Here is a 16385-nt window from a genome sequence, read left to right as displayed (position 1 = left end):
CAATGAGGCTATTATTGGATTGTAATTCAAAACTAATGATTTTTTAAAAAAAGAATCTTGCCAAACTGGATTTGTAGGGAATACTTGCAAGTGAAAAGACAATTGTAAAGTTTGCCCCATCCTCCTACTGCAGAGAAATATTTGAGGTCTTTTTGGGAGAGAGAAGTTGTAAGGAGGATTTCCTGGCGAAATGATTTGTTTCTAATGCATGCTAACTCAAAAAGGGAGCTTATAAAAGTCCTGTTTTTCAATATATAGTGCATGATACGTTCAATGATCTGTTGTTACTCTAAAATACACAAGTGAAAATTGTTAAGTCGCATGGAAATGAGTGCTTAATTTAATGCTCGTTATCGTACTGCTCTTCTGTAATAGGAAAACCTTCAGATCAACCAACCAGAATGTTTAAATTCTGCCTTTCTCACCCCTACCCTGCCCCCCCATTAAAAAATACAGTTCCAAGAGTAGTAAGTTAATAGGCAGGTCAAAGATCCCAGGGGAGAGAAGCAAAAAACACACCAGGGCATGTTCCACCTGGATCGTCTCCATGTTCTGTTTACAAGCAAAATAGGTATCTTTCTACCGGTAAGGGGGGGGGGGGCACAGGAAGAAACAAAGTTGGAAGGGGGCCACAGTCTGGAAAAGGTTGAGAAGCACTGTCTTAAACTGTCCCTAACCCCTTACCAAAATTGCATACCATTCATTAACCAATCCCTTAAGGCCTGAATCAGAGTTGCCCTCTCTCGGCTCAACTAAGTGTTCACAACGAAACTCTGAAGCCTTCTAACTTGACTTGCGTCAGGCATCTTAACAAATAATGACCCTCCGAGCAGCAAAATGATAATAACATAACAACAACAATAATAATAATTTATTATTCATATCCCGCCCATATGGCTGGGTTTCCCCAGCCACTCTGGGCAGCTCCTAACAGAATACTAAAAACACGATAAAATATCAAACATTAAAAACTTCCCTGAAGGCAGGGCTGCCTTCAAAATCGTCAGATAGTTCTTTATTTCCTTTACATCTGATGGGAGGGCGTTCCAAAGGGCGGGCGCCACTACCGAGGAGGCCCTCTGCCGTTCAGACACTTACAGTGGTACCTCGGGTTAAGTACTTAATTCGTTCCGGAGGTCCGTTCTTAACCTGAAACTGTTCTTAACCTGAAGCACCACTTTAGCTAATGGAGCCTCATGCTGCCGGAGCACGATTTGTGTTCTCATCCTGAAGCAAAGTTCTTAACCTGAAGCACTATTTCTGGGTTAGCAGAGTCTGTAACCTGAAGCGTATGTAACCTGAAGCGTATGTAACCCGAGGTACCACTGTATTTGGGGCTACAAGTGGCACCATCAACCACAGGGCAGCGGTTTCCTGGTCCAGGAAACACCAGGAAGGTAACCAGCTTGGCAGAGGCATTTCTCCGCTTCCCTTTATTTATCTCAGACTTGAGAGCGCACCGAGCCCAAGAACGAGCCCGAGCCCCAAGCCCTGGGTCCAAACGAAGTCCTGCCTGCTGCCCCGAGCGAAGCCTGCCGCTGTTCCCACGTGCGCGTTCGCACCCCACCGCTTTCCGCGTCTCCTGCATTCCGAGAGACACCCAGGCAAAGCTGCCACCCCTACCGTCAACAATCCTTCCGTAGTTCCCGGATGGACGCGGCGCCTCTTGGGATTCGTAGTCTTTCGCCACGCCCAACGGGCTCCTATATAGAGAACCGGCCGGACGCTGCCAGGCCTCCCAGACTACATTTCCCAGCGTGCTCGTCGACGCGGGCGGTTGGCTCCCATGAGCCTCGGCGGCGAGGTTTGAAAAAGAGCGCAGGTGAGGTTCTCTAGCTGGGGCGGCGAGCCCGTTGCCGCTTTTAGGGGCGGTGTTGCGCTTAACGGGGCGAGAAGGGCTGCCGTTGGCTGGGCGCCGTCCCTGGGATAGGATTGATTTCTTCTGTTTCGTGGGGGGAGACCCAGCTGCTTCTCGCACCCGATTGTATGTCGTTTTAAAAGTAAGTAAACTGTGGCCCTGACTTTGCCTTTTTAGGTCTGCATTCGGGTCCGGGGTCCGAGCGGAATGGTTTACTTTATTATCAAGCCCAAAGCTGAGCTGGTAGCAAGCCTGTAGTTGCAGGGCATCGTTGCAATATATCTTATGTTTTTGAAATAACGCGCTTGCGCTTTGAATCCGAATCTTGGTATTGCAGAAAAAGAAAAAAGCATGCCAGACTTTACTAGAGATGGAATTTTGAAGCCATGGGGGAGAAAAACAGCTTTCATTTTCCTGAAGCAAATTCGCAGGAAAATTGGGGAGGAAAACAAACCCACGGTGCCGTGTTGTTGTTTTTTTAAAGCACTCCTTACATATCCAAAGCCATTTGAGGAATAGAATGGTCATGTCTGGTTTATTAAAAGTACAGTCTATTCAGGCGATAGTGGCTGTGCATCTGACCCACAGAAGCCCCTGCTAACATGCTAAATCTGTATTTTCACTCTAAGTCTGTAGGTCACTTTAAATACATGTAAATCGGGGGTATGGCATAGGATGCGCTCAGTGTTTTGCTACAGCTGCACATTTGTGGAATATCAGCATCGTTGCTGGGCCATCTTACCTGAAACTTGACCATGTTTCTTCTTATCTAGGCTTTTGGTCCTTAATTTGTAGTGTTTTAAATACTTGTTGCCTCTTTTCAGAGGTTCGGATGTGTTAAGCCTGCCTTTTATATTACGGGTGTGTTTTTTTGGTTTTTAATTTGTTTTGGTTTCATAGTACTTTTTTTCGGGACGTGGGTGGCGCTGTGGGTAAAACCTCAGCGCCTAGGACTTGCCGATCGCATGGTCGGCGGTTCGAATCCCCGTGGTGGGGTGCGCTCCCGTCGTTCGGTCCCAGCGCCTGCCAACCTAGCAGTTCGAAAGCACCTCCGGGTGCAAGTAGATAAATAGGGACCGCTTACCAGCGGGAAGGTAAACGGCGTTTCCGTGTGCTGCGCTGGTGCTGGCTCACCAGAGCAGCTTCGTCACGCTGGCCACGTGACCCGGAAGTGTCTGCGGACAGCGCTGGCTCCCAGCCTCTAGAGTGAGATGAGCGCACAACCCTAGAGTCTGGCAAGACTGGCCCGAACGGGCAGGGGTACCTTTACCTTTACATAGTACTTTTTAACTTTGCACTCTTTTGTAAGTTAATTTGGGTTACTTTTTGTGTAAAAACAACAACAACAACAACTAAGTGCAATTAATGCTACTTCGCATCCTTGCAAAGCTATGAAGGTTCCAAAGAAGACACTCGAAGGACTATGGCACTAAATTGGCCTTCTCAATATGGTGTCCACTGTCCACCAGATGTTTGGATTACAAGTCCTGACAACCCTGGGAATAGCCAGCACTTCAAGTAGTTGTACTCCAAAACATCTGATGGGCACCAGGTTGATGATGACTGCATTAAACTGTACTGTAGCTTTTCTGCAAGGAAAGTTCAGACAAACAGGACAAGGCAACTCTAAAATCTGATTAATACTTACAATCTGACATATGAGTTCACATGATGAAGAAATTTGTGTAGAGGTCCAAATTTCATATTATTGGATGTTCCATTCAAGCAACTCTCTCCCCCCCCCCCCCCCGCTTTGTCTTCTTTAATAGGATGGAGTCTAATTTGGATAAGCCATCAATGCTTAGACCATCCTTTATTTCTGCTGTTGAATTGTCCCCACGAATTATCCCTGTGGATGTTAGTGACATTAGGAAGAATCTCTATAGTGATTTATCATCAATCTCTGATATAAGCCAGGTAAGGGAATTGGACGACTCCAAGTGATAATGACAATGTCTATTGTACTGTACTTGTGAAAGTGATCCACGCAGAAATGGCTGAGGTGGATGTGATGTCTTGGAATACTCAGTTGCTCATGGAATTAAACAGTTTGTAGTCCAGCTTCTGTGTGGGAAGTTGTTCCCCATGTGGAATAACTTAGCTGTGTATAGTCTATTGAGATTAAAGGCTCATAAAACCAAGAGCCTTGAGTATATGGCAATATTGTTGGACAGCACTGTGGTTTTACTCTTTCCCTCTGTAGAGAGAGAGCTTGGAATCCAGAGAACGCATTCATGTTTGCCTGCGCATTAGACCATTGATGCAGTCAGAAAAGGAAGGTGATTCTCAGGTGTGATTTAAAAATAAATTCTAAAAGCAAAATTTGTTTAAGAATGCCATCTGCTGAACTAAAAATATCTATTATCTATCTCCCATTTCTTACAGAATTGTATTTCTGTTGTTGACGCATCAAGTGTTATATTAAAAGCTCCCAAGTCTTCCAAGGTATTCCGGCTTAGTGAAAAAAACTTGCAGCAATTGGTGCAGAAATTTACTTTTTCACAGGTAAATAAAGTGTAAAGGGCTATTGGCGACTCATAACCCTTAGTATGGAAACTTTACACATAATAATGCTTGAATACTTCTCACTGATTTGAAAAGCTTAAGAAAATATAGTCTTGAAAGAAATTGTCTGGAATTTCAGTATGGAAAGTCATAAAATATCTTCTTATTAACTTTTTAGGTATTTGGCCCTGAAACAACCCAGGAAGAACTCTTTGAAGGGACTGTGAAGCAGCCAGTGCAAGACTTCCTGAAGGGACACAGTCGCCTTGTATTTACCTATGGCGTTACAAATGCTGGGAAAACATATACATACAAAGGTACTACTGAGCATCCATATTTCTCTGGACAAAATGTTAACTTGAGTTCCATGTTACTTGTGTATGCTCTGTGTCATCAAACTGTGTGCTACAGTTATTTCAACTCTCTGAACTACTTATTTTTATTTGGAATATGTGTATAATATGATGTTTTAAAAAATGCATTTTGAATTGGAACATAGGAAACTGGTTTTGTAACCCCGTATAGTAGTAGTAGCAGTAGTAGTAATAATAATAATTTATTATTTATACCCCACCCATCTGGCTGGGTTTCCCCAGCCACTCTGGGCTGCTTCCAACATAATATTAAAAATACAATAAAACATCAAACATTAAAAACTTCCCTAAAAAAGGATGCCTTCAGATGTCTTCTAAATGTCAGACAGTTGTTTATTTCTTTGACATCTGATGGGTCCTCTAGGTACTCTAAAGCAGGGGTCAGCAACCTTTTTCAGCTGTGGGCTGGTCCACCGTCCCTCAGACCATGTGGTGGGCCAGACTATATTTTTTGGGGAAAAGGAACGAATTCCTACGCCCCACAAATAACCCAGAGATGCATTTCAAATAAAAGCACACATTCATTCATGTAAAAACACACTGATTCACAGACCGTCTGCAGGCCGGATTGAGAAGGTGATTGGGCCGCATCCGGCCCACGAGCCTTAGGTTGCCTACCCTTGCTTTAAAGGGTTGTTCCGATCCCTGCCCCCTGAAATATGAGTGAATGGAATAGATCTAAGTATGAACAGCACAAATGGATTTCTAGTTGACCGCCTATATGGGTTTTCCAGGGGTGGGGGAGGGATTACTACATTCAATTGACTTGATCTGTTTTAGCATTTCTGTTTTAGTAAAGAAAACTGAAAACGCATACTGTGATAATTTTATGCTCTGTATAAATATTTCAAACTTTTCCAATAGCCAAAAGTATTTGAAATGAAATACTTGACTTCGGTGAGTAGGGGTAAAGCGTATTCAGTGTGCTTTAAATGTTGCTTTCCAAAATGGGGGTTGAATATATTTTTATTGGAATGCTGATCCAATCACCTTGTGCTTACTCTAAGGGTATCTCTAATTCCACATGTATACAGTTCATGTTGCCTCCTTGCCCCCTTTTCCTGATTCTGCTCCAAAAGAGTGTTCAAAGTTCTGTCAAATCGTCCTTATGACAGGTACTAATGAAGATGGTGGCATTCTCCCAAGGGCGCTGGAGATGTTGTTTAAGCGCATCCAAGGCAAACTGTATTCAGAGATGGATCTCAAACCCCATCGTTGCCGAGAACACAGAAGGCTGACTAAAGAAGAAATCAGAGAAGAAATGTCTGTCAAGTGCTCACTTCTCCGTCTTGTAAAAGAGGTGTGTCAATTTAGAATGCAATCCTGATTACTTACTAGGGATTTAAGCCCCACTAAATCAGTTAGACAGATTTAGAATTATGATAAGTTTTAATAACAGCCATTTGTAAAGAAACTGAAAATGGTTGTGTATGTGTGTGTTTTTGTAAGTATGTATACATATACACGGGACGCGGGTGGCGCTGTGGGTTAAAGCCTCAGCGCCTAGGACTTGCCGATCGAAAGGTCGGCGGTTCGAATCCCCGCGGCGGGGTGCACTCCCGTTGCTCGGTCCCAGCGCCTGCCAACCTAGCAGTTCGAAAGCACCCCCGGGTGCAAGTAGATAAATAGGGACCGCTTACTAGCGGGAAGGTAAACGACGTTTCCGTGTGCTGCGCTGGCTCGCCAGAGCAGCTTCGTCACGCTGGCCACGTGACCTGGAAGTGTCTGCGGACAGCGCTGGCCCCCAGCCTATAGAGTGAGATGGGCGCACAACCCTAGAGTCTGTCAGGACTGGCCTGTACGGGCAGGGGTACCTTTACCTTTTTATACATATACACATATTACCAAAATTCACTATGCTCTGACCAGAGTTTTCTATGTTGGTGTGATGGTTTTTTTGGCTGTGGGAATTCTTACCTGTTTGGCAGAGACTCATTGAGATTAATGGACCACTTGGCCATGTCCATTCATTTGGTGAGTCAACTCTGAGTAGGATTCACATTGGCTGCAACCCATGTGCTTGCTGTGATTGTCCAAAATGCCAGAGAATCTGCTGTGCTTCTGCCTTTACCTTTTCTGCAGTTTGACATATCTTCATACATTTCTGTTCAGTTTTGTAGAATCTCAGTTCAAGAATAAAAGGTGATTTGACCATGTTAAATACATAAAGAGAAAAAAAATCCCTGCCTTTCAGTGACAATCATATCCGAGGTGCCATAATAAATAGTCTATATTGCAACAAAGTAGATTGTCAATGTGATACCAGTAGTAGAGAGTGGCATAATAAAAACCACATGGGCACCACATATTATGTAATGATCAAAGCTGTTTGTACAGAATATAAAGGGCAGGCAGGTGTGTCCATTGAATTTTGCAGAGGCGGAAGCAGGAGCTGGCCTCATCCTGACGTTGCTATGCTAGTTGTACACGCATGGGCACTTCCCTTTGAAGGTTTCTTCGCCATGATTAGGACCCCATTGACAGGATTCACTTAATGAAACCCGTCGGCAGAATCTTAGCGCAGTGGGGCTCCCATCGCCTTCTCATCCCCCCCCATGGCCACTTGAAATTGCCTTATGGGGGTCGGGAGAATCCTGGTACAGTGCTTGGTGGGAGGAGAGATTGTTCTGCCTGTCAAGCTGGGATGCTTGCACAGATGAGACATTTGTAATAGTGTCATTTTGAATTCCAGCCTAAGTGCGTACCACTCTTTGACACTAACTGGGGGGGTCGGGGAACTGCCAGGGGAATCCTACCAGCGGGGGTGGGGGGAGGAAGAAAGAGCTTATTGTTGGAGATGGGATTGTAGCACAGCCCCACAACATTTTTTTTTTAACACAACAGGCCTCAAATTTGTTCGTGCTACACATAATTATTTATTGATAAAATTACGTTGGAACTTGGAAAACGAAAAGAAACGACTCCTACCATTACATGAATTATATAATAAAAAGCGGCTACTTTATAATATGATCATGGGGCACCCAGAAAGTATAAAACAATGCAGCTGCATAAGAACATCAATCATTCACAAAATATAAATGAGCCTCTTACATATATACAAACTCAATGAGAGGTGTGAGCTTGCTTTTGCCAGGAAATCTCATTTATATTAGGTCTAGTTTGAGGCAAACAAACTCTCATCTCATCAATGCAAATAAGTCTTTCTCTTTTCTGATCTTCCATATTTGTCAGAACTGAAAATGCCTGTTCACAATATTATGTCATGGAGAACTGTAGAAGAGTAGCCAATGCTATTCTCCAGCACTCTGTCCGAATGGTGATTCTGGATCAGCTAGCATTGCCCTCGATATCACTTGATGCTCTCGTTTTGAAAATATATTTATCCGTATTCTACACATAGATAGATGGGCACTATACTACTGAAATGATTAAATGTTTCTTTGGGTGTCCTTGAATCTTCCCACATTTGCCACCCTCTCCTGCCACACCCTTTGAAAACTACTGCCATAGGCCATGTTGTCTGGGGCTGATGGGACCTGGTGGCCAACAACTTATGGAGGGCACCATGTTGAGTTCCAGCTAATGTAACATTGCTTCGTCATAGAGGTCCATCCCTGTACTGTCCATGCTTCCTTCCTATGCCATTGTTCAAACTGTTTTTTTGAAATATTGCATGACCAGCATGCAACTGTTATCAAAAAACAGGAACAAAGGAAGCTGCCTTATGCCATTGGTCTATCTTGCTCAGAATTGTCTACACTGACTGGCAGCAGCTCTCCAGGGGTCCAGGCAGAGGAAATCCCCAGCCCTGCTGGTGACTTAACCTGCATTTGCAAAGCCGATGCTGTCCCACTGAGCCATCGTGCCTTCTCAAGTGCTAAGTATGCTCTGGCACAAATACCGTCATGTTATGGAAATTGTGGCATGAGTTGGAATGTGTTTCATCAGGTGCATGAGAGGAGGAAGGAAACGTGGTGATCCAAAGGCAAAAAATGGCAAGAAATAGCTGTAGGTGTTTCCATTGCTATGCAGAGCATAAACTCAGCAGCCTCATGTTTGAACTTTCCTGGAGGAGTTGTGGAATTGTGGTATTTCCATGGAGACTGAAATGTTCTTCCACTGACTTCTGAATTGTTAACATATCCAGATTACTTTGTGAGCTACACAAAGTGGGTTCTGGCCCATGAATGCTTATTCCTTCGGCCCTTAAAGTGCCATACAATGCTGCTGCTGTTGCAGGAGCAGCAGCAGACTCGTATAGGTATGCCTGGTAAGGCTTGCTATGGTTACGATAGAAATGGCAATTTCATTGCAATGATCCATTAGCACATCCTAATTTTCCAGTCCTGCCATAGAAAATACGATAGATGATAGTATCAGTAGAACATCTAGGATAACCCATATTTTGTTTCTCTCTTAATTTTCAGGTTGATTATCCAAGTGTCGTTAATGGGAATCGCAGTGGAATTGCTGATCATTCTGATGGTAAGTTACGTATCCGAAAGCCAAAATTAGGCTCCATAAATTCAGCGTGCACTATTGCCATAGTAAGTAATGCTGAAATGAGACTTTCTCTGAAAAGCTGTCATTTTCCAACCTTGGATCTTGTGCTGCAAACAACAATGCTGTCTGAACAATGTTCAGTGCTATTGAAGCAGCCTGTTTTAAATCACATCGAGATGGACTCACTTCAGCAGAATGTTAATGCCACTCCATTGTTCCGACAGAGTTGGATGAACTAGCGAAAGAAGCTGAACAATCTAATGTGGATGAAGGGAGAGGTGCAAAATTCTCCATCTGGGTTTCGTTCTGTGAAATTTATAATGAGTGCATTTACGACCTGCTGCTCCCAGTGTCCAATGATAGAAGAAGGAAGGTGTTGCGTCTGTCACAGGATGTAAAAGGCTGTTCATATGTTAAAGGTAACAAATATCTTAAATCTTTGGTAACCAGTTTCAGTAGCCTTAAGGGACGTGGGTGGCGCTGTGGGTAAAAGTCTCAGTGCCTAGGGCTTGCCGATCGAAAGGTCGGCGGTTCGAATCCCCGTGGCGGGGTGCGCTCCCGTTGTTCGGTCCCAGCGCCTGCTAACCTAGCAGTTCGAAAGCACTCCCAGGTGCAAGTAGATAAATAGGGACCGCTTTCTAGCGGGAAGGTAAATGGCGTTTCCGTGTGAGGCTCTGGCTCGCCAGAGCAGTGATGTCACGCTGGCCACGTGACCCGGAAGTGTCTCTGGACAGCGCTGGCCCCCGGCCTCTTGAGTGAGATGGGCGCACAACCCTAGAGTCTGTCAAGACTGGCCCGTACGGGCAGGGGTACCTTTACCTTTACCTTAATGCTCCTAACTCACATTCTTATTTCCCTTAATTTCTTGCTTTAATGCTTGTTCAGTGGTGAATAATGAACCATTTCTATTTCTTGAAGATCTACAATGGATTCAGGTTTCAAATTTCAAAGAAGCTTTTAAGCTCATGCAACTAGGCCTGAAACATCAGAGTTTTGCTTCCACGAAACTGAATGCCAATTCCAGTAGAAGGTAAGAGGCCGATAGTAAAATCAGGATATGTTCAATGTGTAGTAGCATAATGGTTCACTTTCAGCTTTTACTTGCAAGTTTATGCAACACAGACTTGTTAAAGTAATGCCCAGTACCTAAGGATCCCTACTCCGTTCTTGCTAGATGTGTTTCTTGAAACAATCAACCACATGCTTGTATCTTGTGCTGAACTTTGGGGCTTTTAATTATGTGAAGTTTTCTGTGATTTAATAAATAGTAATGGGTAGGTGATTCCTTGGAGTTCCAGTGTGATTTTTAATGTTAAGTACAGTAAGCACACAACACAGGGCTTGCGTTCCGGGCGATAACGCGTAAAGCCAAAATTGCATATGGTCAACACACATTGGGTGCAACGGTGGGTGGGATTGCCAAAGTCTTTTTTCCAAGACACCTACTCCCTTAAAAAAAAAATTGGCCAAGTGCATAAAGCTGAATGTGTACAATGTGTGTAAGTTGCAGACTTACTGTACTCCATTGGAGAATAGGGCAGTGAAGAGGCCTGCAATATTCTAAAATCCTTATCTGGGATGTTAAAAGAAGTTAATATGCATGTTTATGTATCTTCCAAATGGTATAAATATATCTTAAAATCTATCACTATATGCTAGAATGGAAGAAGTGCCTCGAGGTTAGGAGCTATTAAGATTTTCAAAATGGCAGAAGGCTGCAACGTGTTCACTGATGTTTAAAGATAGCATTGCTGGCAGCAACGTCTGTGTATTTTTGATCTTTCAGCCACAGTATATTCACTGTGAAAATGCTAAAAATTGATCCTGAAGCAACTCGTGTGATGCAAGTCAATGAGTAAGTTTTGTATTTCATGTGTTCTTATCGATTAAAATTGTAAGACCAGGCAACCTAAATTTCTCACTCTTTTTCTTTATCTCCAGATTATTCCTCTGCGACCTCGCTGGCTCAGAGCGTTGTACACGAACCCACAACGAAGGAGAGAGGTTGAAAGAGAGTGGGAATATTAACACTTCCTTGCTCATTCTAGGCAAATGCATCAGTGCCCTGAAGATGAGCCAGCAATCAAAGTAGGTTCTGGGAAAGCATTTCGCTTCATGTTAAGGGATGGGGGCGGGGGCTTCTAGCAGCTCTCTGTAAAGAGAAGGAAAACACCTTTTGAATGAGAGAAGTATGCATATTCCTCATGCAGATCTCTGCTACCTTTCATGTAACTTAGGTGTTTAAGAGAGACCTAGACTGCTTAACAGCCTGTCCTTAACCCCCCCCCCCCACCTGACATGATCCCTACAGGATGTGAACTCTAACAAGCGGGAAATGGTGTAAAAGGAGGCAGAGTGCTTTAAAGAGCCAGAAATTGCCTTATCTTTCCAAATGTCACCTTTAAGCCTTTAACCAGTCCTTAAATAGGAGTAAGAGATCTTTCCATTTTTAGGGCAAGCACATCCTTTTGCTAGTCCGGTGAAGCATGATACTTGACCAGTTCTCAATTGGCAGTGCAGCTTCCAAGCTAAAATAATAGATGATGATGATGATTTTTCAAAACTGAACCAAAACATGCAAGTGACAGGGCCATAATGCGATTATAATATATTTAAAAAGCTTTCCCCTGCCAAAAGTGCTGTGTTACCCAAGTTTGCTTGATCAAAGAAGCAAGCCAAAATTCCTCCCTGACTGTACAACACTTTAAAAATTGATGCCCAAACCAAGCTTGCTGCATGTCCACTACTTGTTTCCCAATGAACACCTGCAGTGTTTTGAAAGGACAGTTGATGTTCATAAGCGTGAGAGGTAACCAGTAAGATGTTGAATCTGTGTGTGGCTGCACCATGCGCTGAACCACTACAGGTAGCAGCCTTCTCTGCAAAGAACCCACTCTTCTGCTCAGGAAGGAGTATTCAATGGCCTTCTGTTCTGGCTGAGCCTTCCTTGAGCAACATACTCTGCCTGAGCTCTGGCGTACTCACAGATTGTTGGTTTTTGTTTGGTTCTGGCCTACCCTTCGGTATTAACTTGTTATTTGGTCCCAACTACTGACTTTCTCCTATGGTTTTCAGTTTGGGGCTTCCTTCAGGCTGCTGCCCACAACCCATCCTCAATGACAATAATCCTTTACCCCCTTGTCTTTTGGATCTCTGTAGAAACTTTTTAAAAACAAACAAACTGGGAAGCATGTGGTGAAGAAGCAACAGGCCTGAATGGACCTAAAGCCTTCAGTCTATGCCTCTTTAAAATGAAGCTTGGCCCCATATCCTAGAAAATGCGCTTGAAAACACTCTTCGAAAAAGTGAACTGCAGCTGACTTGTTTGTTTCATTTTCAGGCTGCAGCAGCACATCCCCTTTCGGGAAAGCAAGCTGACTCACTTCTTTCAAGGCTTCTTCAGTGGTAAGGGGAAGGTGTGCATGATAGTGAACGTCAGCCAGAGCGCCTCTGCGTATGATGAAACCCTCAACGTGCTCAGGTTTTCAGCAATTGCTCAGAAAGTAAGTGTTCACATTTGTATGAAACTGGAAATAGATTATGAAACTGGAAATGTATGAAACTGGAAATAGATCACCATGCAGTTAGAGACATGCAAAACGCTATGGGTCAGCTAGCTGGCTTCTGCCCTTAGAGCTCTTTTGAAGGGCAGGTGAATGTTTCAGAAGTCAGAGATGGATGCCTGGATGGAGAGGGTCTCCGGGTTATAAAATGCAGTGCTCCCATCTTATTGTAAAATGAGACATAGCACCTTGACATTAATGACCTAGAGAAGCAGTGGGCTCTGTCTTGTTGGGGGTCTTCAGAATGAGGCCAGACAGCCGTTACTTGGGGTGTTCATTCAGTGGATTTCATTCAGTGTGTTGAGCTAGCTGGATGGCCTGCAAGGAGGTGTTTGGCTACCTGAATGGCATGCAAGACCCACTCCACAACCTCTGCTTCTGTGTCATAATAAAGAAGCTATATGGCATGGGTTTGTGCTGGAAGAAAGCATGGATTCTGGAAATCCTTAAAATGAGCAGGGTTTTGTTTTTGTTTGTTTTGGCAGGAAGCTCTAATAGCAGCTAAAACCACCGTCACAAACTGGCTTTCATATGTTTTTTGCTTCCTTCCTAAATAGGTCATGGTCTTAGATTCCAACGATTCTCCCCCAGAAGAGTCATTTGAGCAGATGGCTGTCAAAGCTGAATCTGAAATGAACACTGAAGAAGATGTGCGTTTACCCGTTAAAAGAGCAACTGTACTCTGGGAGAGGACTTTGGAGGATGTGATGGAAGATGAAGAGGAGGGGGAGGGGGAAGAGCTAGAAGAAGATGGCAGTGGGATGTATGAGGTAAACTCTGTGGCAGAAACCAGACTTGACAGAGAGGCTGAGCCTGAAGAAATGCCAGACCACGTGGGAGATGAAGACAGTGACATTGTCATTGAAAAAGAAAAGTACCAGGTATGCCCTTATGACAGGAATAGCTATGTGAATCTGTTGCAGCAAAAAGGAGGAATGCTGGAAAGTAAGAGCCACTGAGTTAATTTGGGGCGTTTACAGTCCGCTTCTCTAAGGTGTTTCATACTTCAATCTGCTTTCATTTTTTAAAATGAACGTAGCAGCCAGTTTGAAAACAATAAAGATGCACCGAAAAATGTCTGCTGGATAGGGCTGCCCACTTGTCAGATGATCTGATGTCACGATAATACCCTTTTTGCCTCCTTGGTTTGAAATCAGTTGTGGGCGAAGGTACAGCTTGCAAAGTTTCGGTAGTCAGACCGTCAGTTCCTGCAAAGTGCTTTGTAAGGGGCTTTGCAGGATGGCTATTATGAAGCCCTGTGCAAAGGGCTGTGCAGGCATGATAGGTGGGACCTGCAGATGCGCTTTGGACTGAGCCAGGCCTGTCCCACGCTTAAGGTTCTATTTGAGATTGGGTGTAGGGCAGGGCACAATGGCTTGGCTGATATAGCCTCGTGAGCCAAATGGGGTGGTTCTCCACCGTTGCCACAGGTTAAGGCTTGGGATTTGGTGGGCTCTCAAACTTGGTAATTTCACTCCAGGACTTCCTGCCTTTCTATAAACCATTTTAGGTTTTCCACGTCTCCCTAGGGATTCACTAGAATGCATTTTTATGTCCACCTTTCTTGTGACTCACAATGTGAGAAGCCACAGGCTTTGGGGCTCCCCGTAAACAAAATGACTTAATGCGCCACGACAATGAATCCCTAAACATGCCTCCCATGTGCTGACTCTGCCCCCGGTGCTCCTGTTTAGAGGCTGCTTGCTATCATAGAAGATCTGAAAAACAAGCTGATTGCCGAAAAGAAGGACAAGCTGCTCATGGAGCTGAAGATCCGTGAAGAGGTCACGCAGGAATGTGCTCAGTATTTTGCAGAAAAGGACAGCCATTTCAAGTAAGTTTGCTGATCTTGTATTTCCGGAGGGCTTGCCAGCATTGCTTTAATGTTCGGGATTGGCATGCATCCACATACAGCCCAATCCAGCAGCCAGCTGGCTATGAACTGTGCGCTGATACCCAAGGGAACAAGGCATGCTTGATGTGTGTGGCTTCTTCATGTGCAAACACGTCAGCTTTCAAGGTGCCTGGTTGAAAACACCCCCATGTGCATCTTGCTCCACTGTGGTGGAATACAGAGCTCATAAATCTTAAGGCCCTCTTGGCCAGCAGACTTGGGTTCTTCTACTCCTGGCCCTTCCATTCCCTGAGGGCACACAAAAGGTAATAGCTGCACAGAGGTATCTTCTTCTTGTTGCTCTTATTCAGAGTGTAGGATTTGCCATAAGCCACATTTTCCTCCCTGCTTTCCATTCCCAGATGTGTTTTGGCTACAGATATTTTAAAGCAGCTCCCATTTACAAGTCATTTTCGTTATGTCCTCTACCATTCTTTTGTCTTAAGACCTGCACCAGCAGTTGGTGCTTCCCAAGAGCCCAGGGGCTTACTATCATTGCTCTTCCTGACATTTTGCCTTTTGGTGCTGCTGTCATCCTCCTCTGGAGTATAGGAGGTTTCTCTTTGGGAGAACCATTTGACATGTATTTCATTTCCATCACTGGTTAAACTTAGGACATTTGTTGGCCTTACGCAAGAAATCATGGAGGACAACTGCGAGGAGCGCATGCAGATTTACAAGGACTTGGTGAAGGAATGCATCCCACTGCCAAATAGCAGAGAAGCAGCAGAAGAGACTCAAAAGGTACAGTGTAATAAGGCTGGGAATGCCAGTAACCTTATTCTACCTCGAACCTCTTAAGAGATGTATTTCTAAAGTTTAGCTCTCAAACTCGCTGGGGTCCTAATGTAAAAATGGCACCAAACCAATGTGGCTGTAGGGCTCTTGCTGTGCCAACAAAGTCAGACTGTATAGTTCTGCTACCTGAGAGACACTTGAGATGCTCGCAAGTTTGAGACTACAGGGATCTTTCCAAAGGTCAAGCCCCCTTTCTACCTGAAATATAAACCTTTCAACAGATAGGTTAGCTAAGTCTAACCGCTGGGTCCCCTGATTTTGAATGCATTGAGGAAGAACAAGAACGTGCAGCCATACAGAAGGACCACATCTCAATTGCAGAACTTCTGCTTTGAATGCTGAAGTTCCCCAATCCAGTCCTCAGCATCTCCATGTAAGTGCTGGAAGAGAACCCTGACTGAAATCCTAGAGAGCAACTTGCCTGAGTTTCACCTGCCCAAACTCAGCTTTATGTGGCTGAAGGCCAGCTGGTTGAAATTGCACAGATCCAGTGGAGAACTTAAATGCTCTTTTTGCACAGGGTTTCCTTGGCAGGGAAAGAGCTTTTGAGCTCTCAGACTTGCTTACCCCGGGCTTTGGAGAACTTGGACCAGCCTTGCAAGATCTCACAAGAGCCTCCCAGAACCTAGCAGGCAATGGAGAGAGCTTAGAAACTCTCTGCACTGCTTGGGATGGTAAAACCTGTTTAGTGCACCATCTCTGGAAGGTGAGATCGCTTACACGGGGGCAGTTCCAAGGGGGTGGTTTGAGTATATGCGTTGTTACATATTCCCACCACCCCCTGAACAAAGCCCTTGTGTAAGATGCAAGTTACCTGTACTAGGTGGTGGACTGACTCTTGAAGATGCCATATACAATGCTGCTTTAACGTGAGGGTCGGTCCTCATCATGCCAAATTAGCTGGGGTATATGCGTAGTGTTGGCTG

The 16385-nt window shown here is 44.4% G+C and overlaps 1 protein-coding gene across 4 annotated transcripts in view; it reads left to right on the top strand.

Annotated features, from left to right (window-relative positions):
• The first annotated feature begins 1736 nt into the window (after window positions 1-1736).
• KIF20B (kinesin family member 20B) overlaps window positions 1737-16385 on the top strand; it is a 38963-nt gene continuing 24314 nt past the window's right edge. For 2 of the 4 annotated variants that reach the window (XM_028729731.2, XM_028729728.2), the window contains exons 1-15: window positions 1868-2000; window positions 3628-3775; window positions 4062-4148; window positions 4244-4363; window positions 4542-4680; window positions 5853-6037; window positions 9129-9186; window positions 9429-9623; window positions 10123-10234; window positions 10991-11059; window positions 11146-11292; window positions 12545-12707; window positions 13325-13648; window positions 14462-14601; window positions 15276-15405. In XM_028729731.2, the coding sequence (XP_028585564.2) occupies window positions 3629-3775; window positions 4062-4148; window positions 4244-4363; window positions 4542-4680; window positions 5853-6037; window positions 9129-9186; window positions 9429-9623; window positions 10123-10234; window positions 10991-11059; window positions 11146-11292; window positions 12545-12707; window positions 13325-13648; window positions 14462-14601; window positions 15276-15405 (2016 nt within the window). In that variant the 5' untranslated portion in view covers window positions 1868-2000; window position 3628. Of the gene's footprint in view, window positions 1823-1867; window positions 2001-3627; window positions 3776-4061; window positions 4149-4243; window positions 4364-4541; window positions 4681-5852; window positions 6038-9128; window positions 9187-9428; window positions 9624-10122; window positions 10235-10990; window positions 11060-11145; window positions 11293-12544; window positions 12708-13324; window positions 13649-14461; window positions 14602-15275; window positions 15406-16385 lie in introns of those variants that run through there. The other 2 variants (XM_028729730.2, XM_028729732.2) reach the window with 2 other exon arrangements.

This window comes from Podarcis muralis, chromosome 6 (assembly GCF_964188315.1).
Source record: "Podarcis muralis chromosome 6, rPodMur119.hap1.1, whole genome shotgun sequence".
Lineage (NCBI taxonomy): Eukaryota > Metazoa > Chordata > Lepidosauria > Squamata > Lacertidae > Podarcis > Podarcis muralis.
Note: the sequence above shows the minus strand (reverse complement) of the source record. Positions and strands in the feature narration are given on the sequence as shown.